This window comes from Dermacentor albipictus, chromosome 9 (genome assembly GCF_038994185.2).
Source record: "Dermacentor albipictus isolate Rhodes 1998 colony chromosome 9, USDA_Dalb.pri_finalv2, whole genome shotgun sequence".
In the NCBI taxonomy this organism is placed as follows: domain Eukaryota; kingdom Metazoa; phylum Arthropoda; class Arachnida; order Ixodida; family Ixodidae; genus Dermacentor; species Dermacentor albipictus.
In genome coordinates, this window is record NC_091829.1 from 94,669,633 (window position 1) to 94,690,692 (window position 21,060).

Sequence of the window (21,060 nt, forward strand, 5' to 3'; positions counted from 1 at the left end):
ATAGGTCTCTGTCGTCATACGTGTTACAGAGAGCACCCTCTCCGGTTCTGTCCGTACATGCTGTCAAGCGCACTCGCCCACACTACCGAAAAAGGAAAAAAAAATAAAAATAAATGCTCAAGAAGCAACTGCGCAATAAGACAAAACAACTATAGGGCCACTGCAGGTAGTTTTACGACGCATCTTGTAGGCGCTCGGGGTTCGATAGATCCAATGCCCAATTCGCTTTAGTGTACTTATTTTGCACGACAATGGCTATTAAAGTCAGGCGTGTTCAATGTATAGCGCGTAATTCACTGCACCCGGGTTCGTTATAATCGGGTTTGGCTGTGTCACAGCGTCATTCCCTGTCCCAGTCGAAGCTGAATAAAATAAAATAAGAACACGTTTTGTTTTTTCATCGCGCTTCCATGAGTACTTCGACTTTCCGTGCGTTCCGAATATAACGCATTGCTGGCCTGTCTTTTCTTTTTTCCTTCTCCTTTTTCTATCTTTAATCGCAGAGCTGCGAGAACCTCCTGTCACCGGACAAGCAGGCGCCGACGTCACGGTCCTACGGTGAGTGCGCCGGAATTCGCCTTTAATCAATCGATCGCCCTCGATCTATTTCCAGTGTGAAACGTAATCGTATGCCTCCGACATCCGCGCACACTGTTTCGAGTGACTTTTCGCAAAGATGTGTCTTCTCTTGTGACGCTACACTCTTTTCTTTTATACTTTACTATTAACTAATGCATTTTTGACTGAGCATACAATTTGTTCTAATTTTATTTCAGTTAATGACACAGCGAAAAAGCTTCTCCATTTGTTTTCACCCCATTAAAGAGAGATAAAAAACCGCGCTTTCGCGCATTCTCAAGCTTCCCGGGTTCATTCGGCCCTGGTTGGGCGGACTTCTGGTTCTGAATCCTCTGTAATTCACAATGTTTCCTTCTGCAAACACAATATAGTGAGCGACATCTTCTAGCTAATAATATTGAACATGTTTTACGGTTTACGGTACGCCACACGCGTTGCTCCTAAAAGGAGTGATTTCTGAACGCCTTTATTACGCTTGTTTCCTAAGCACTCCTGCTCTGAATGGAAACCGCTAAGTCTGTCTAATTTGGTGGAGTCCTTTTGCTGAATTTGGTGAAGTGCCACGCCTAACGAGAGCATTGTTACGCCGCTAAAAGGACGTAATGCCGCAAGGTGAGTGGCGACGCAGTTTGCGAATCCCCGAAGTCACTCCGGTGATGTCACAGGTTGTGGCGGCTGCTAACGGAGTCTCCTTAATATTAATATTAGAAAAGCTATTATAATTATATTATGCATTCATATTGGGAAATACAATAAAGGAAGATTAGATCTGTAGACATCTGGATTTTTTTGGAGGAGATGGTCCCACATAAAAAAATAAGAACGAAAGCTCGCGAAAATTTGACGTCATGCGTTGACGTCATCACCTAAATTTAATAGCGCGCGACACGTATGGCTGTTCAAGTTCTCGTCTGTTGCGCATTTATAAGATAATCTTGATATATTCGGTGCAGCTTCAGCTGCTGAAAGAAATAACGTTTGTACAACATATGTTTCGCGATCCTCGCATTCATAATGCTCTGAGAGAAACGGGCCACATCGTTCTACCGCGAGGCGCGAAGTGATCGTCCCGCGCTCTTGTTTCCACAGCGTCTCCAATGACGCTGACGGGTCCGGAGGCGGACGCCAAGCTGATGCGGATCGACGATGGCGTAGAATTCGCTCTGCGACGCGCCAAGATCTGGTCCAAGTACGCCAAGGATGTCATCAGCTACGTCGAAAAGCGCGCTAACCTCGGTAAGCACAGTCGTTCTCGATTGCTTTCAGTTTCACGCACGCACACAAACGCACACGCAAACGCAAGAGCTGCGTTTACACAAACCCCATAAAGTCTGGTAACAGACGTGCACTAATGCACGAACGCGCGCCTGATGAAAGTGCAGACCACTGACTTGCACATGACAACGATAATCAAGAAGTTGGCTTTGCCGCGTTAAGAGCTATAATGCGGAGAAGCGAGCTGCGACGAAAATTTTCCAGCAGCTGCAGATCCCGAGTTCGCTTGCTGTGTGCCCGCTATGGCTGCGTGCTATGTGCAGTAATAACAGACGTGAAGTCGGCCTATTGCAGACCGTGCTGTAGAAGAAGAAAAAGATATGAGGATAGGCGTCGCTTGCCCCTCGCAGTCAAACGCGAAGTTCCCTCCTTCCCTATCGACGTCGCTGTTCAATGCGTGAATATTTGTCTTACTTTAGGAGGTAGGAAGGCTATTTGCATTCACGGACCGCAATTTAGGCGCCTCGCTAGCAACCCTGTTTAGGACACTGCCTGCATAATCGTAGATAATTAAGCATTGAACGTGGAGCAAATCTTAATTAGCCCTACGTTTGTCTACACAATTTGCCCCTACACACGCAGCATAAAATTAAGCGCGGGAACGCAAGTATCGCCCGCCACGAACGGCAGCAAATGATGGTAAAAACAAAGCTACGAGCTCTGTTTTATGACACATTTAGTTTTGTTTCTTGAAATGTTCTCGAGGGTAACGCGCCGGCGCGCATCACCCGGAGCAGAGAGAGGGGAGAAGGAGAGAGAGAGGATTTCTTCGTGGCCTCGAACAGTTTGTCAGACAACGCGTTGACGAATTTGAAAAGTCAACTGACGTGTGGCAATGTAGCATAGTCTGTCTGCACTCGAATTTGATGTTAGTGGCATAACGTAACTACAGACGACAGGAGCGTTTCACAACGTAGCAAGCCGTTCCTATGTTCCCGACCCCTCTCTCTGTGTATGCCTAGCTCGTCCTATTGGGAATTAGTTTTTACCGTATTTATTTTCGCATATTCAGATTTCTGTGCGAGAGAGCACAGACTTATCAACGCGAAGCCTCAGTTCGGAGTTCCGCTGGGGCAAGGGAGGACTAATCATCGGCCAAGCCTTCAGGTCGACAAGCAGTACTTTAACTTCTTGAAGCGTTTCTGAGCGGCTCGAGAAGGCTTAGCAGCCAGGTGAAGTGTACGGCTATTTTTTTTTTTTTGTGGAGTGCTAAGAAATTCAGTGAATCCCTGTAAGTTATATCCACAGATCGTATTGTTTCAGAGAGAAATGCCAAGGTGTTCCAGTATGTGCGTTTCCAACCTGCCTTTACAAAAAAGGCTCACATCCTAACGATTTTAGGCATGGTTTAATGTTTACCAGCCTTTTTTCACACCTCCAAACACCCACGTGGGCTACCCGAAGGATTTAAAAAGATTGCGTCCTTTTTTCTTCATTGATGAAGAACCAGCAGTCATGTAGGGAATGCGTCAGCAGACATCGGCTAGAATGCGCTAACCTCTGCCGTTAGTGTTCTACTAAAGAAAACCTAAATCTGCAGCAAAATAATGCATAAAAGCAGCATGGACGCCGTGACAGACTATTTAAAGGGCGTCTCTCCTGGTCCTGTGCGACATTTTTATTATATACTCGAAGTTAAGGCGCCGTTCAGGAAGCATCGCTCCGAAGGAATTTTGTTCTGCAAAAGAGTGCAGCAAAAGCGTTGAGGGTATCACATGAAATACCCCGAGGCGATTGATAAGGAGGTCAGGTACCCTCCCCGCAGCAAACGTTCTTTCACAGCCCCGACCACCATTATGGAAAAGAAATTCCTCCTTTTTTTTTCTCTCTCACATATGGATGCTCAGAGCATGCATTATGTTTTTGTCGCTAGCCACTCCCCTGCTTCCTTCTCGTTCTTTTTTTTTCTGCGCTGTACACCTCTTGTGGCAGTTGTGCATGCCTTCGAATTTCACGGGGATCAGCCTGTTCGCGTTGCTAACGGATAGTAGCGCTGCATCGTGTTCTAATCTGTGACATTGGAGACGAGACCTCCGTCGTAATAGAATATGCCTGCGACGTTGTCGTCCTTGGCAAGAACAGCTGCCACTGCTATGAGAATAGTCTGGCGTGAGTTTTTTTTTTTCGAATATATTGCCTTTCTCTACAAGTACATTTGGCGTAATATTTTCTGGTCGCAATCGTCACCGCATGCTTGTTTGCAATGCCTTATTAAACTTAGTGAGAGGAAGCCTTTTAAGACACTGGCTTGTCAACAAAAAATACCGGCGTTCAAGTGTCAAGGATGCCGTAAAGAATTTTTTTTTTCGATACGCTTATATGCATATCAAGAGCATCCACGCATAATAGAGTTTTTTTTTTTGATTAAGGAAACGTCCTAGGCATGCAGAAGGTGTCGTCACGTCGTTAACTCGCATCCTAGTTAAATCAGCGCGAACTCGCGGACTCCCGTTCTCACCTACTCAGGCTCTGCTTTATTGCACTGCTTCTATGCGTCGTTGTTAAGCGTGGCAAGAGGAAAGCTTTGGTTCATGAGGCTTGTTTCTGCACGCAGAGGCTGAGCACGCCCGAAACCTGCTCAAGCTGGCGCAGACCATGCGACCCGCCCTTAAGGAAGAGGTGAGATCGCTCATTTAGACTCGTACAGCGGGTTTTTCATAACTGATAGACTGATTGCGTCGTGACAGAAGCTAGCTACCAGGAAGACACTGATCGTTTATGTTCGAGGCTGTGTCGCGGCGTTCTTTTATAATGGTTCCCAGAGATGCGCTTCTGTGGCATCTCGTCGGAGATCGGACTTGTTTGTTCTACATGATTCAACATATAAGGGCGCGACTTAAGGCAGGAACAAAAAAATGAAACAAAAACGAATGTAGAGGTCAGGCCTCGACCCTAGTCGCGTTGTTAGATTATAAATCAGTGAAGTTCTCCACCATGTCCTGCGCCAAATTTTCTTCTTGTTTTTCTATATATTCAAGGGGGGGGGGGAGGGGGACCGTCTGATTGTTGCTTCCGATTGTTCTGTGGGATACGGCGCGACAAAAAAAAAAGTAACAGTGAAAGTGCGAGCAGGTACAGGTACCTACGCACTGTACACGGAAACACAATATTACAAGATGCCTTAAACGCCAGTTCGAGGCGGTCTTGCATCTTTTCAGAAGTAATTGCTGCGTCTACATTGAGCAGCCAGGGATACGGAAGGCCATTCACGTGAAAACTATTTAAGGAGAGTAGTGAAATTATATTAGACGCTAGAACCCGTCTAATAAGCTCTCTACGGTACTGCAGCAGTAGAGCCTAGAATCCGGGAAAGTGTATTGGCGAGGTTCGAGTGTTTCATTAAGGGAATGTAATTTAATTTTCGAAGTAATTGTACTCTGTGGCCGGGCGCAGAGCTTCCTGCCGTTCCAGTCCATCTACTGCACGGCCATCGACCAGGACCTGGACAACGCCAACAATTGCCTCTCCAACTGCACCCTGCTGCACGACCACAAGTTCGTCGAGGTAACGCGCTTGCTTTACTTCTACTCTACCCTTGCTCACTGCACGCGGCAGTGCTGCGCATGGGCACACAAGTACAGACATAACCGACAATAATTTCACTAACAGAACACTGCGCGAACAGAAATAAACAAGCTTACAGTACCACCTTACCTAGGCCAGTGTTTCGTCATGTGTATGGACGACGTAAATGTGAAATACTGGGGAGGGGAGGTAACAGGTAAGAATCCGACCATTTGATTGCCAATTTCGTTTTTTAGCCGCCGCTGGTTGGCTGGAGCTGCAACAGTGATTTCAAGGAGGTAGGCGGCTCCAGCCAGTTTCCTCGCTAGTATGCAGCTCCAGCCAATTAGTGGCGGCGGAAATGGACGAAATGGGCATTCCACTAGGTGAGCAGTTACAGAATACCCTCCCCAGTAGTGGTGCTTTCGAAATTGCTAAAAGGAGCTTTCCTGGGCGTGATTCCATGTGACGACTTCTGATAGAAGCTGAATAACTATCAAATATAAGCTAAATTACATTCGATATAGTTAAATTACGTGCAACGATTAAAATTCAAGATGGCACGTTAAGATTCACAAGCCACTGCCTCCCAGTTCGAGTCGAGGTGGAAGCGCCCCCCCGCCGCCAAAAAAAAAAAAAAAAGGCGCGCAGACGTCCGCAGGGTTCGGAAGACTCGGCTGGCGTTTGTTGCGTCTTCTCTAGCTGGCTCGTCAGTTGTACCTCGGCAACGTACCCGTAATGCACTGAGAATCGTGGGAACAACTAGACCGCATGTCTGTGTCAAGATTGGAACAGCTTATTGATCGAAGCCGTGGTTTATGGGTGAGCGAAATTGCGAGGAGAAAGTTCTGTTCTGGAATTTGTATGTCGCCTTAAATATGTCATATTCACTTTCCGCTCACAGACATCCAGAAGAGTCGTAACGTTCTAGTGTATGTGTTTGCATCCTTATTCTCCTTTCAAGTCAACAAGAAAGTGTTAAACGCACTGGGAAGAAATATGTTCCAGGCAAAGCGAACGTCTCCCTTGACCGTAGGTGTCGGGCAGATCATTCTTTCCATTACGTAGTGACTGATGTTCGTTCGCTCGCTCGCTGTGCATTCTGCACCGTATTGTGTGCATCACGTCGCATGCAAAGTATATCTGCTTTGTAGTACCAGGTATTTTTTCAAGAAAATTCGCATCGCCAAGATAATCTATTCCGTACTGTTTGACACTTCAGAACTCTCACGCGACACACTTTTTTTATCGCGCGGTTTGCCATATGGCGTATTATTGCTAAATACATTGTGAAACAAAGCTGTCAGGCTGCAAATGTGACCTGCAGAGCTTATCATCCATAAGTAACTGTTCGTAGTCTGTGGGCTAGTCTGTCCGTATCCCGACGCTTCTAAACACTTTCTCTCTTGAGGCCTTTGACCCTAGACACAGCCACAGCAGAAGGCGAGCACATGAGCGCCTTCTTTTCTAAAGCGGAAGCTTTACTGGCCGCGAACTTGCGATTTCGCCGTGGCCGTGCTCCGAGGAGGCACATGACGTCAAATCGAGTTATTCGTCGTTGCATTCGCCTCCGCTCGCTTCGCCAGCTGCGTCGCATGCCTGATAACATGTCGGAGGATTGAAAAGGAGAGCTCGCGTGCGCCGCGACCACAGTTGAGACGACAGTATGGACGGCGACAATTCTGATAAGCAGGAGGAGGCCTGCAATCGGCATCGGAACGAGATGAAGAGGAAACGAATCGCCCAGGAAACAGACGGACAGCGCGCCGAACGACTGGCTAAGCGCCGCAACATAGCTAGAAAACCAGACTAACCTGGACTTGCAATCAAGATTAACCAAGGCTAACCGTGCTATGCCTTAGCTTTCGCTACGTATATTCGAGCTAAGGCACTGCCAATTTTTATTTGTTCGCACATGGATGCGTAGCGGTGTGTCTGTGGGCGTGGGGTTCAATGACCTTGTTCTGCCTCTGTTTTTGCAGCCTCTGTCGGCCAGGAGGAACGAGCACGAAAAGGCGCGTAAGCAGCTCAAGGAAGCCTGGCAAAGAGAACTCAAGCGAATGGTGAGGCAACTGCTACGTTGAACACGGCCGGCCTCGTAGCCTATCGCTCTTTCTCTATACTTTCATATTCTTTCTTTCCAGATTTATTCCTTTTCTCTTTTTTTCCCTTTCTTACGGTGTAGTCTGCTGCTCGTTCGGTGATGGTGGCCACCGGTTTCTCAGTGTATCCTAACGCTTTCGCCTATTGGAATTGCCACTTTAGAGTGCCAGAAGCGCCTAAGGAACCCTACTGCAGGGCCCAGCAATAGCATATTGAACACGGTATACCGGCGCCAAATTTAGGCTGGGCAATGCAAGACTTAGACACAGTACAAGCACCAAACTTTCGAGTAGCCTTTATACTCTGGAACTAAGCTCGTACCACGCCTAAAGATCAGTTTCTGCGCGGGTAGCACGCTGTGTCACCGTGCACCACTACCGTCAAACGCAGCGACCGCCTTCGCGCATGCTAACGAAATATGCAAGCGAGGCATCAATTTGCTTCGATGAAGCTATTCTTTCTTTTTTCCTTTTCTTCAAGACTATAGACGCTGGGCCGACGCGAATATCACCTTCCTTGTCTGAATGCGAGCCGTAGCTCTTTTGAACCGCGCGACAAGTGATGTGCAGAGTACTGGACCAGTTGGACAATCGTCCACTTTCAGAACTAAAAGCTTTAAGCCAATGCTCCGAAAGAACATCCGAGTTGAAGGCCTTACTCGCGCTATTAAGGTTCTTGCGGTCTACGGGGCTTCACGACAGACTCTAAGAATGCCGCCTCCTACCGCTCTGTAGTGTACGCGCTTTGTTTGTGCTTGTCTCCCTTTCTTTCTATCTCCCCCTTCTACTCTGTTTCTCTTTTTATCCCTCTTAACCCTTCCCCCTGCGCCGGGTAGCCAACCGGAACTACCTCTGGTTAACCTCCCTGCCTTTCTCTGCATTATTTTCTCTCTCTCTCTCTCTTGAACCGCGCGGTGTGTGGGGACGCGAGCGTTGCTACTGCCGCTCGTGTCACATGTGGGCCGATGCCCCCCGTCTCCCTGTTCCCGCCGTTGCAGCAAGAGCTGGAGGCGAACGTGCGCAAGGCCCGCGCGCTGTACGTGCAGCGGCACCAGGAGCACGACAAGGCCGCCCAGCGGGCCGACGGCGACGAGCGCCGGCGCCGCGTCGAAGAGGAGGCCCTGCAGAAGGCGCGCGAGGCCGAGACCACCTACAAGGCCTGCGTCGTGGAGGCCAACGAGCGCATCGTCGCGCTAGAGAGGACCAAGGTGCGCTTTCCTCATCGTGCAGCGGCTTCTGCAGGTTCCCTAGTCGTGATGCCCTGCTTTGAGCCAGGAATATAAATGGGTAGTTCTAGCACCCCGTTTGTGCTCCGTCGTCTGCCATTACTGAAGTACTATAGCGCCAAACAGACGACACAAGAAGAAGAGACACGGACGAGCGCTTACTAACAACTGATGCTTTAATGACGGAAACACACAATATATATACGTAAATTTGGCGGCGCAACTCGCGCATTGCGCCGTTGCGCCGCCAAATTTGCGTATATATATTGTGTGTTTCCGTCATTAAAGCATCAGTTGTTAGTAAGCGCTCGTCCGTGTCTCTTCTTCTTGTGTCGTCTGTTTGGCGCTATAGTACTTCAGTAAAATGCACCAACTAGCCCAACAAAAAATGGCTGTGGCTTAGGTAAGGTTAAGCCCAGGATGCGAAGCATACTAGCCTTTATTTTAGTTGTTGAACCACTGTTTAGCCTGGTGAACTGCTGTTGCTTGGCTATATTTGGTTCGGCTAGACGAAGAAACAACTCATGCATTACTTCTTCGCCTTCAAGAGTGGAACGCGACAGCGTTCCCGTCGACCCGCCAAGGGGTGTAAGACAATGGGCTACAGGGCAGCGACTACGCGCCCCGCATTGGACGCGGTGAGCGTCGAGCAAAGCAGCGTTCGGCGCGGCAACGAAATGTGCGCCTGAGCAAGAGACGCACGCCTTAGAAACAGCGCGTTTCTAAGGCAACACCGCATTCACTAGAGGCGCTTTTGTACCGCTTTGAAGCGTTGTACTCGTGGCTCAGTGGTAGCGTCTCCGTCCCACACTCCGGAGACCCTGGTTCGATTCCCACCCAGCCCGTCTTGCAAGAGTTGAGCCAAAGCCACTTCTCCTCTGTCGTGACGTCACGGTGTCACGTGATTTCATGGTCACCGCCGCGCCTGAGGAGCTGGGTTGAGCCCTCGTTCTCCTCTGTCGTGACGTCACGGTGTCACGTGATTTCATGGTCACCGCCGCGCCTGAGGAGCTGGGTTGAGCCCTCGTAATATGCTTCGCATAAAAGTTCTGCTGGTCGTCTGCCATCTTTCTTGCGCTAGAGAGGGAAAAGGTGCGCTTTCTTATCTTACAGTGGATTCTGTGAGGGCGAAGTGCTCCTCTAGCTCTCACACCCTGATTTGGGCCAGAAATATAATGGGGAGTCTCAGCACCCTTTTCGTGCTCCGTCGCCAGCCATCTTTTTGCATCGGTGCGCCACGCAGGACCATGGTACGCGGTCCAGTCAAGAGTGTGACTTCTCCGGTAGCGCAGTGCTTTGATGTGTGACCGCGGGTGACAAATATAATAGAGTTTTAGCATTCCGTTACTGCACTCTTCTACCGATGCTGTCTCCGTCACTTACCGGCTTTGTGCGTCCTTTCGCTAAGGAAGACCGAGATGCGCGGTTCCGTTAGGAGCACGGCTTTTTTGCGGTGCCGGAGCGCATGCTGATCCTCCTCCTCCCCGCGTATCCGCAACGCCTATCTGTTCCAAGTGCCTTTCGCGATTGGCCACTGCCGCGTAGTTTGCATCGATCATGTCCGATCGTTATCGCAAACGGCGATCTCTCAAAATCCGACCGATGGGCAAATGCGGAGTAAAGAAAGCCATTCTACAACTCTAATAGATGGTGACGTGCCCTGCAGAGGTGAGTGTGCAAAAACGCCGAACCATCTGCTTCGTCGTGGATTACCGTGTGGGTATTCCCGAGCGCAGGCAAAGCGAAACCAGAGTCACTCGTTCGGCAATGATTTCGAAATGATTGCGCAGTAGGTAAGGCAGAAGGTTGGCGGGACATCTGTTATTCATGGATAACCTTGTCGAAATAAATTATCTAACATAGAACGTATTTTGTTAGGAGGTGCACTTGTGACATACATCCGGCTCGCCGTACGCAAGGCAGAGCAGCGCAACAGATCGTTCGGACCGTTTGAGCGGCTGGGCCTCTTTAATGTCGCAGGTTTTAGCGTGTGCCGTGACACTCGCCGAGCGCCCTGAAGGCCCACGGAATCCGCTCACGAGCTTTACCTTGACGCAGAGTATTGGGCAGAGTGCGTCCTTTTCTGTTTGTGAAGTTCTGACCCTCAATAGAGGGTCATTTCAGTCAGCCTCGCAATTGCCTTCGGCTCTTTTGCCGCAGACGACTCCTCCGCCAGCGCTGTCGCAACTCAGTGTCTCTCTGTTTGTTCAAATCTGGAGAAAGGAAAATGAGGCAGCTGGCCTCGGGCAGCCAACCTGCCTTGACGCCCGGTCCCTACTCCCCTTCGGGTCAAGCCCGCGCGTTCGTTCCGGAGTTGTAAGCCCTCCGTGGTTACCGGGCTCTCAAAGCGTTGTTTTGCTCGCGATAGCTTTCGGTGACGCCAGCGTCGCGGTCATCCCTCGCCATCGGCTCTGCGCTCTATACCTGTCACGATGCTCGGTGGCTGGACATTGCTGCTCGCCTATCATGTGGTGCGGGCGTATTTCCTGTGAGCCTTTCCTTTATAAATTTTATGGCAACGCTTCAAAACTATCATATAAGTTCATAGCTTGGCGTACTCACTTACGAGTACACTGATTCAATAATTTCACCGACGTGATATGGACCTATGGGCTTGAATGGATTTGAGTATCAGGGATGTACCCGGGATAAGCGGGGCACGTGCCACCTTTCCAGAAATTTCTTCGTACCAGGGTACCTGGCATAAAACGACGTGCCACAACACGCGCTTGCCCTCCCCCCCTTCCTCAGTCAAGTGCGTGCTCACCCTCCCCCTCGAAAAAAAAAAAAACTTCTGGCTGCGAAACTAGTGAGCATGTACAAGAGTGTGGGCTGGTTCATGCGAGTACAAAAGAAAGTCGTTGTTAGCGAGTGTCAGATCACGTGATCCTGTATGCGACTGAGTGCTGGGAGTAAACGCGAATGCGAGTTGCGGCCGGTATGTGCGAACGAAAGTGTCGGTGAACGCCAATGTGTCGGCGAGTGTTTGAGTAAGTACATTATCCTGCGAAAATATATAAGTGAGTGAGCATCGGCTTACTTTGCCGATTTATGTTTCTGACGCTCCCACCTCTAAGACTATTTTTTTTTCTTTTTTCCTTCCTCCGTGGTCCGAACGCTTCCTTCCCCCTGTGTGTTGTCCAGGCGGAGGTACTGCAGCAGGTTCGCGAGCTCATGTGCCAGTGCGACCAGACCATGAAGGCCGTGACCGTGGCCTACTTCCAGCTACAGCACACCGTCACCGCTCCTGCGCCCATTCAGGTACTGGTGTTTCTATCTCTTCTTCTTCTTCTTCCGATGTGGCCGGCGCTATGGACCTCAGCAGCGCCGGTTCAACTCGTCGGCCAAGCTCCCGGACTGGCCTGTCAGAACATACGGCGAGAACGCTGCACAGTTCCCCACCAAATTAAACTCCTCTAACCTGCATCGCATGTTGCTGCTTGTCTCGTCTCGTCAATAAAATAACTATAGTCGGATACAACTTTAGAAAAAAGGGGAGGCCCCGCCCAGATGACCGAAGCGGCGAAGTCACCGGCCGTCCGGCGCATGACGTCGGTCCAGAGTGCGCGCCCATTGGTGGATGCTCGTGTGCATCCGCCTCGGAGGAGTAAACGCCCCCTTTTTTCTTAAGTTTGTATCCGACTATAGTTACATGTAATCGGTTACTGAAAAAAGAGTAACTGAATTACAGCTAGTGTTACCTAGCAAAAAAGTGATCGATAAATATCAAAACTGCAAAAAAAAATATTCAGTTGAGAACAAGTAATTAACTACCCGTCATTTGTCACGCACAAGTCTGGCGAGATACCGTGTCCAAATCGGCGGCACCACCCAGGCTCACTTGAGCCCTCACGAAATAACTGTTAGAGCGGATCACAGTGGCAGCTGTTCACCGTCTGGAAAGAATCATAGGGCTGTGCGTACGAGCAAGGCTTTGGATACGAGCTGAATAGTTCCGTTACGAATCTGACACGAAGATTTGTCTTTCCATTTCCTCCCACATTCAGCTAGTCTAATATGTTGGCGAATCAACACGGTCATCGGAGCGTCCCTTCCTGACTGCACCGAAATTATGTTGTTCGCAAAACCAGCCCAGGAAAGCTCTTTACCAAGTTAAAGACTACGTTCTACAAAAGTCGTCGTTGTAGTTCGGAATTGGGAACCATGAGCTTGCGCAGGGGTTAGCTATTCACGGCATAACATGATGACGGTAATTTAAATGAGGTTATCGTTATCCTTCTGTTTACACTACCTCCTTTACGTCGCTGCAGTTTCAGACACTGTGCGAGAGCAGCCGCCTGTACGAACCGGGCTCGCAATACCTGGAGTTCGTACGCCGGATCCCATCAGGACGGCACCCCGCCGAACTCAAGCTGCTCGCCTTCCAGCCATGTGCCGGAGACACGAGGTGGGAACGCTCTCTCTCTCTCCCGCATTCGTTTTTGCACATTTCCTTCTCATTTTATTGTTTTAGAAGTTATCCGTAGTGTTAGCGCTAGTTTCTGAGGCCCTTTGTCTGACGCCTCATGTATGTCATATGTGCCTTCGTAATGTCCAGTAGCGCAAAATGCACGCGTGAGCAGGTTAGCTTTTGAACTACTTCTTATCGTCTTGTCTGAAGCCTGCTGTAGGTGATAAATAAAAGCAGGAAATAAATGCGCAAAGGGGTGCGCCCAAATGCCTGAGGCAACAGCCGTCTTTCGCCCAGCGCACTCTAGTTGAAGCCGCAATAGCATGCTGCAGCAAACGTTGAGGATTCGGCGCCTTGCTACAGCGCAAGTTTAATTAAATTATAGAGTTTTACGTGCCAAAACCCCGATCTGATTGTGAGGCACGCCGTAGTGAAGGACTCCCAGTTAATTTTGGCCACCTGGGGTTCCTTAACGTGAACCTAAATCTAAGTACACGGATGTTTTCGCATTTCGCCCCCATTGAAATGCGGCCGTTGTGGCTGGGATTTTGTCCCGCGATCTCGTGCTTAGCAGCCAAACACCATAGCCGCCAAGCAACCACGGCGGGTCAGCGCAAATTCATCAACGTGCACCCGGAGGTGTAACTAATGAAGCTTACGTTTCATCCTTTGTCACCTGTGCGTGTTGTCCCTTGATTGAAGCTCACGGCCATCCGCCGTGGTTTCTTATTGGCTTTGGCGTTGCGCTGCTAAGTGCACGAAGTCGCGGTATCGAATCCCGGCCACGGCGCCCGCATATCGATGTGGGCGAAATGCAAGAACGCCCGTGTACCGTGCACTGGTTGCACATTAAACAACCCCAGCTGGTCAAAAATTGATCGGGAGTCCCCTAATGCGGCTTGCGTCTTCATCAGATCGGAGGTTTCGGCCCGTAAAACCCAAGAATTTAATTACTTCAAAAGCTCACGGACACTTCCAACTATATTCATGATGTCGGGTGTCGCAAGTGTGTCGGGCGTCGCAACTATATTCATGATGTCGCGACTGGACGCAAGGGGAACTGACAACCGTGGCTCAATCTAGCGCGCGAAACGGAGGAAATGTAGAGAAGCAGCTCAAGAGGGAAAAGGGGGAGGGAGTCGCTCAGCTTCTACCCCGCCAGCAACTGCGTTCTTTTTGCGGCGGCGCGCGGTCGCGCGCGTCGTATCTTGGAAGCGATGTGCAGATGGCTCGTACCTTTGTGCGTGCTGTTTTCTAGCCGTTGTTTCCGTTGAAGTGATAAACAGCACGAAGGTCACTTCGCTCGCTGCTGCTGCCGCGCTTGCTCCCGCCAGCGTTTTGACAGCGAAGCTCCGCGGTCCTCGAGTGTGATGTGTTCATGTTTGCCTGTGTTTGCCAAAACTACTATCCTTATTTCGTATAACTGTCTACTAATTTGCTCTCGCAATCAATGCTTCGCCTTTCGGGTGAAAGTGACTTTCTTCCTCTGTCGAATCGTGTTCAAATTTGATGCGTTGTTGAGCTCCAGAGTTGTTTTATTGCGGTAGCAATTATATGGACACTCCGGGCGCATTTCTGCCGTCGCCGTGAGGTTCCGCATTAGTGAAAGCGTGTGATGGTCAGCCGGCGAACGCGGTTCAATCACGCTTGGGCGAGCAAGGAACGCGGCCCGGATACAGGGGGATGACGTGAGGGAGTAGGGGCGTTCTCCGGCGACTGCTACGGTGCCTCGATGTCCTCCTCGCCTGCCTCTCCGTACATAGTGGAAACAACCGCGGCGTATACTACGGCGTTGGCCAAGCGAATCGCGGACGCCGTAGGGATGCGTTGCCGGCGCTCGTGTGTCTTGAAAGCGGTCTGCGAAGTGTATAAAGTGCTCGCCCGAGCGGGCCTCATCTTCAAAGCGTTCTGCGATGTTTGCAGAGTGCGCGTAGTGCCGGTAGCTTCGTATGCGCTGTGCTTTCGAGGTTTCGTACGCATTGAAGCGACAGATGCACGCAGGTCAATTGACTCGCGGCTGCTGCCGCGATTCCTAACTCCAGCGTTTTCACAGACAGTTTCCGCTGTCATCGAGCGATGTGTGTTCATCTTTACCTATGCGTGCATAACATTGCTCTGGTTAATTTAGTTCAAACGCATTGATGGACTAGCTGGTTTGAATCTATGATAGAATGTGTAAGCGCGAGTGAACAAAGACGTAGAAAGAAGCAGACACACAAAGACAGCGCTGTCTCCGTGTGTCTGCTTCTTTCTACGTTATGGTTGAGTCACGCTTACATTGTTAATTTAGTTAGTAAGCGAACGTTTACAAGCTTATACGGCCAATAAAACTACTATCCGTGCTTCTTAGAGCCATCTACTAATTTGCTATCACAATCGGTGCTTCGCCTTTCCGGCGGAAGTGCGAATTATATTTTAGTTCTTCACTCCTCAGATAGGCTGAGCCGGAGAGGGAGTAGACATACGCTACGCCGTTCTAGCAACTGCGCACTCAGCATTTCTGTTAGACAGTGCTCCGTGGCTCAATCGGCAAGACCCAAATGTCCGCGTTCCTATTGTTGTTTGGCGCAGGACCGAGTCCCGCAGAGTACACGAAGCCGAACTAGAGACGCTGGACCAGGCAGCGCTCGAAGCCAGGCTATCTTCCGAAGGTGAGTGGTGATGCGACAGCTGCATGCGCCGGGCGGTGACACTAGTGGCTATACCGGCTGGTTAAACGCTGCGATCCAAGGCGGCAATGCCTACGACTGAGCGTCTCTCTCCAGGCCACGAAAACGCGTCGACAGATCTTGCACAAACCAGAGTCACCAAAGAATACAAGGAGTCGTGGAAGATCTGATGTGAAAGGCTCGAAGACGACGACGCACAAAGAGAGGAACACACACTCACACACAGGGCGCCAAACTTTGTCCACCACCCGCCGTGGTTGCTCAGTGGCTATGGTGTTGGGCTGCCGAGCAAGAGGTCGCGGGATCGAATCCCGGCCACGGCGGCCGCATTTCGATGGGGGCGAAATGCGAAAACGCCCCTGTGCTCAGATTTAGGTGCACGTTAAAGAACCCCAGGTGGTCAAAATTTCCGGAGTCCTGCACTACGGCGTGCCTCATAATCAGAAAGTGGTTTTGGCTCGTAAAACCCCAAATATTATTATTAAACTTTGTCCACCGTCGTCTTCGCGCCTTTCACATCACATCATATGCTCAACCAACGCGCTGAGCTATACATCCTATAGAGTCGTGGAACTTCGTTGCAATCTACGTGGTGGATCCTTCTGGATACGCCAGGGCCAGTATGATGTAAGGGTTCGTTTATCTCAATTTATAGTGCCTTAGCGTTCTTTTGATAATCCATGCACTTTCCAGGTTCTGTCTATCGGTCGTATGTTCGTATCTAACCGTTTTCCCGTTTACCTATGTCGCTAGGTAGTAAGTGGTCGAACGGGTAGCGCATTGTGCTACTAGTTCGAACCATAGCCCAGGCTTCTTCATTGAGTGCTGTACACGACGAACTGTTGCCCGAACGTGTCTTCACGCGCAGCTGCCGCATCGCGCCCGACGGGCTGGGCCGGGGCCAGCGACTCGGATGGCAGCAACCGTTCGGGGGACACGAGTCCCGCTGCCAGCCCGCAGGCGATGGCGCGGACCATGCTGCTGACCGTCTCTTCCGGCGACGAGCTGGACACCGACCACGACAACGGTACCTTAACTCCTTCTAGGCCGTGTTCCACATTTGTTTTTTTCGGGGGGGGGGGGGGGGGGAGGACCGTATGTATCCGCAAGGGCGAACGGATTGATTGGCTGGTCGCCTGCTTGCTTGGCTTGTTGGCTGACGGACCGACCGAGAACTGGCCAGTCAGGCAGCACTGTCATTAGCAGCTCGCGCCTACAAAATTTACATGCAAGATATTCGATACCTACATAATAAGTGATTGAAAACTTGATTGATGCCTGCCTACTCTATTGAAAATCCCAGCATTGCCCACCATGAATTTTATGCTGGGCATCATGGAAATTGTACTGGGCATGTTGAAAACATGTTGGGTATGATGGAATTCATCTTGGATATACTGTGGGGATGGTGGGCGCAGTAGTAGATAGTGGGCGCAGTGGTAAACAGTAGGATGTATTGGTGGGATTCATACTGGGTGATTTGACTCAATGGTAGGCATGCTGAGTGAATGGTGAGTGTGCTAGGTGGATGGTGGGATACATACTGGGTGACTTGTGTAAATGGTGGATGAAAGGTGTGCGTGCTGGGCGAACGCTGGGTGTACTGGGTGGATGGTAGGATACATAGTGCGAGGACAATGTGTGAATGTATGTGACAGCGGGAACATAATAGGTGGCTTATGGAATAGTAGTGACCCGGTGTGATAGCATGTTCCTGAAGTGATGTGATTAATTAATTTTCCAAATAGTATCACAGTAGTCCCACTTTTTACAAATGTACATACAAATTTACATATTGTATACATTTAATGTATATACAATCATTTACAAATTTATATAAATGTATGCGCACATGTACTTTTCTAGCATATATTCAAATATTTCGTGATGCTTGATAATTAAATATTGTACCTTGCTAAATTTGTGTCTAGTGTTAATGTTTTTTCTATTACTGTAATGATTTCAGTATTTCAAGTTGGTGCTCACAATAAGATGTCACTGCTTTGCTACCCTTTGTAGGCAGTGGGAGCTGTTCAAGTTGCTTCAGCGATGCTTTTGCTCCAACCATTTTTCGTGTGCAGCACACGAAAATAAATATTGAGCTCAATTCTACTTGAAAACGCTGATGGTGATTGTAAAGCATGCTAGACATGTATGTGCCACTACACTGCAGTGGCTATGGTAAACTGCATGCCCGTCAGCATGTGGGAAGCAACGCATGCTTTCTCTCAATGTTTGTTGGGAGATCAATAGCGTGAAGGAAATCCTCATGGCAAACTGAAAGCTTTTCTAATTTGTTAGGTGTAATAGGCACAAATGATAATCATACACCTGGCACATAAAGATAGAATATGACATTGGAAATGTTTCCAGAGTGATAACGCAAAACACCAAACTGAAATTCCAAAATAACTTTGAATAAATGTTCTTTGAGGCAGCCACTAATGTGCACTGTTGCGCAATCGTTCTGCGGGCTGTAGGTGATCAGCGAAAATTGCGTAAATTATGTTGTTTAGAATGATTTCTTTCACTGCATTGTCTGGGCCTCTACATCTGTCTGTAGTTTCAAGATAATAGATTTATTGATACCGACATATCTACCTTTCTTATTTCCCAGGAAAATGTCGCGATATTGTGACGGGTGGTTTGAATGATCTGTCATTGTAATCTGGAACTTCGACGCACGCATGTAATATCATTTGTGCAGTAAAGGCAATTGATCATCAGTGCCCGTCATTTGCCATTCGCGCTTATGTTTTCATCTTCATTAGCGCCCTAACGCGCTTCATAATATTTATTTATTTATTTATTTTATTTCACAACACTGTCAATCCCGATAGGGATTATTACAGGAGTGGGCATATGGTCATCAAAAAAGTGCAATATGAGCAAACACTGAACAAACAAGGAGTTAGCATAGAAAAACATGGACACTTACATTTATTGAGTAACACGTTGGTCTTCACACAATTGCTCTAGCAAAAAAACAAAAATAAAGATAACTAAAACACTAAGTTGTGATTGCGATTGCTTCTTCTAGATGATTTGTAAATGTTTCTAATGTGGGCTGCGCAGTAATAGCAGGATTTAAGCAGTTCCACTCTCGCACAGCTCGCGGAAAGACTGAAAAGAAAAAAGTATTGTTGTTACAAAGAAATTCCTCTAGCGTGAATGCGTGCTTATGCCGAGTCGGTCTAGTGAGCTTGTACTTTATAAAAGTGGTGGGATCCAACTTCAGCGCACTGTGTAATACCAAGCATAGGAACTTCAATCGTTGAACCTTCTCCCAAATTTCGAGGGTAGCGAGGCCAGCGCGAGAAAGAAGTTCGATTGGTGAATCTGTGCGTTTACAACGATTATAGATAAATCGGGCAGCTTTTCTTTGTATGCGTTCCAGCGTATGAATGTTGTTTTTGTAATGTGGAAACCATAATATGTTGGCATATTCGAGTGCCGGTCTGATAATGCTGACGTAAGCAAGCTGTTTTGTCTGGCTGGTGTAATGCGATAAGGTGCGTTTGAGGTAGAACAGTTTGTTCAACGCTTTTTTAGCTACGCACTGTATGTGCGCATTTTGGGATGAGATAATTACGCTTAAGTATTTATACTGAGTGACGCTTTGTATCATATCAGTAAATATATCAGTAACCTATTAGCCCAGCTTTCAGCAACATTTACCTGCCTACTTGTCGATTGATCTGATACCTAGCTCACTTACCCACCAACTGGCTGACTGGCTGCTTGATACTAACCCACCTGTAGTAACCTGCCTGCTGAATCTTTCATTGATCGAAAGTTACGTAATTATATGGGTGTAAGCGTGAGTGTTTCCTTTCGGGAGTGGGCCATCACGCTTATTTTGCGCGGCTGTCGTCGCCTCGCAGAGCGGGCCGCGGGCCGGCCCATGTGCCTGTCCCTGGCCGCCGAGACGCACTCCTTCCGCAAGCTGCGCACGCCGTCCCGCTGCCGAGAATGCGACTCCTACGTCTACTTCCAAGGCGTCGAGTGCTCGGAGGTACGCCGTCGGTCCACGCTGCGCGGCAGATGCTTGGCCACGCGGCGCCCGTGCACTTCGTCCATGCGTGCATGGCGTCCTGCTCTTCAGCCTTCTGTACTTTTGGTGTCCGTTAATTCGTTCGTTCGTCCGCTTGTTCGTTCTTTTCGACGTTCATTGGTTCATTTGTTTATGTTTTTTTTTAACCGTGCATGGACGGATTGTTCAACGCATTCGAGTGTTAGCAAAAATAACTAAGATTAATGAAGAATGCACTAGAAACAATTAGTAGATTTATTTGATGATTATTTGTTCAGTCTTGATGCCGGAAAAACCAATGACAATGCTCTGCGTTACTTGGAACACTGCCATAAAAAATACCTTTTTTTTTAACCCTGTAACAACGACTGAGGTGATTTCGATATTTCTTAAACTTTACAACAGTTCTAGAAGCGACGCAGATGGTATTAAAATAAAAACCGTAAAATACGTTATAGACCTACTAGCACCTTGCCCAACACATGTTTTCAATATCTGTTTAGTAGAAAGCGTTTTTCCGAAACAAACGCAAGTCGGACAGGATATCGTGTCGCATAAAAAAGGGAGAAAAAAATATATCGCTAACTGTAGGCCAGTGTCACTATTACCGATATTTTCAAAAGGCGTGAAAATGTAATTTTGTCAAGATTGTCTAGTGTTTTCGATAAGCACCAGTTGATACGTAGTGCTCAATTTGCCTTCAGGAATAAGCACTTAATAGAACTCGCTGTATTTGTACCAAAAAATAGAGTTCATTTTGAATGCTTTTGAGAAACGACACTTCGCTCGGGGATCTACGTAGATTTTAACAAAGCGTTCGACTATCTTAATTATAACTTGTTATTAAAGAAACTAGAAAAGTATGGATGTCACGGCAAAGTATTGGCCCTTCTCCGCTCTCAGTTAAGTTGCAGGCACCAGTTAGTAAATATATGGCCACTCGTCCGATGTAAAACCAGTTTTTGTCTGATGTTCCACGAGGAAGTATCTTTGGTCCATTTCGCTTGAACTAGTACATAAATGATATTGTAAATACTGATAAAACCACAAATTTGCTATTTAATCAGATGACACGACTTTGCTTTTCTCCGGCATATCATTATGAGACGTTATCAACAAGGTAAACAGAGCATTAATCGAACTTGGCAAGTGGTCTGATTACAGTGTACTAAAGATTAATATTACCAAAGCTAATGCTGTGCTTTTCCGGCCCAAAAATAAAGACGTTGTCACTGATACAGTTTTAATATATAATGGCTCA

The 21,060-nt window shown here is 48.3% G+C and overlaps 1 protein-coding gene across 1 annotated transcript in view; it reads left to right on the plus strand.

Moving 5' to 3' along the window:
- LOC139049510 (rho GTPase-activating protein 45-like) overlaps nucleotides 1-21,060 on the plus strand; it is a 138,325-nt gene that overhangs the window by 82,667 nt on the left and 34,598 nt on the right. The window contains exons 6-16 of the mRNA XM_070525043.1: nucleotides 504-558; nucleotides 1,669-1,815; nucleotides 4,409-4,473; nucleotides 5,248-5,358; nucleotides 7,341-7,421; nucleotides 8,459-8,668; nucleotides 11,831-11,947; nucleotides 12,958-13,094; nucleotides 15,669-15,748; nucleotides 16,635-16,793; nucleotides 19,651-19,781. Coding sequence (XP_070381144.1) covers nucleotides 504-558; nucleotides 1,669-1,815; nucleotides 4,409-4,473; nucleotides 5,248-5,358; nucleotides 7,341-7,421; nucleotides 8,459-8,668; nucleotides 11,831-11,947; nucleotides 12,958-13,094; nucleotides 15,669-15,748; nucleotides 16,635-16,793; nucleotides 19,651-19,781 — 1,293 coding nt within the window. The remainder of the gene's footprint in view (nucleotides 1-503; nucleotides 559-1,668; nucleotides 1,816-4,408; nucleotides 4,474-5,247; nucleotides 5,359-7,340; nucleotides 7,422-8,458; nucleotides 8,669-11,830; nucleotides 11,948-12,957; nucleotides 13,095-15,668; nucleotides 15,749-16,634; nucleotides 16,794-19,650; nucleotides 19,782-21,060) is intronic.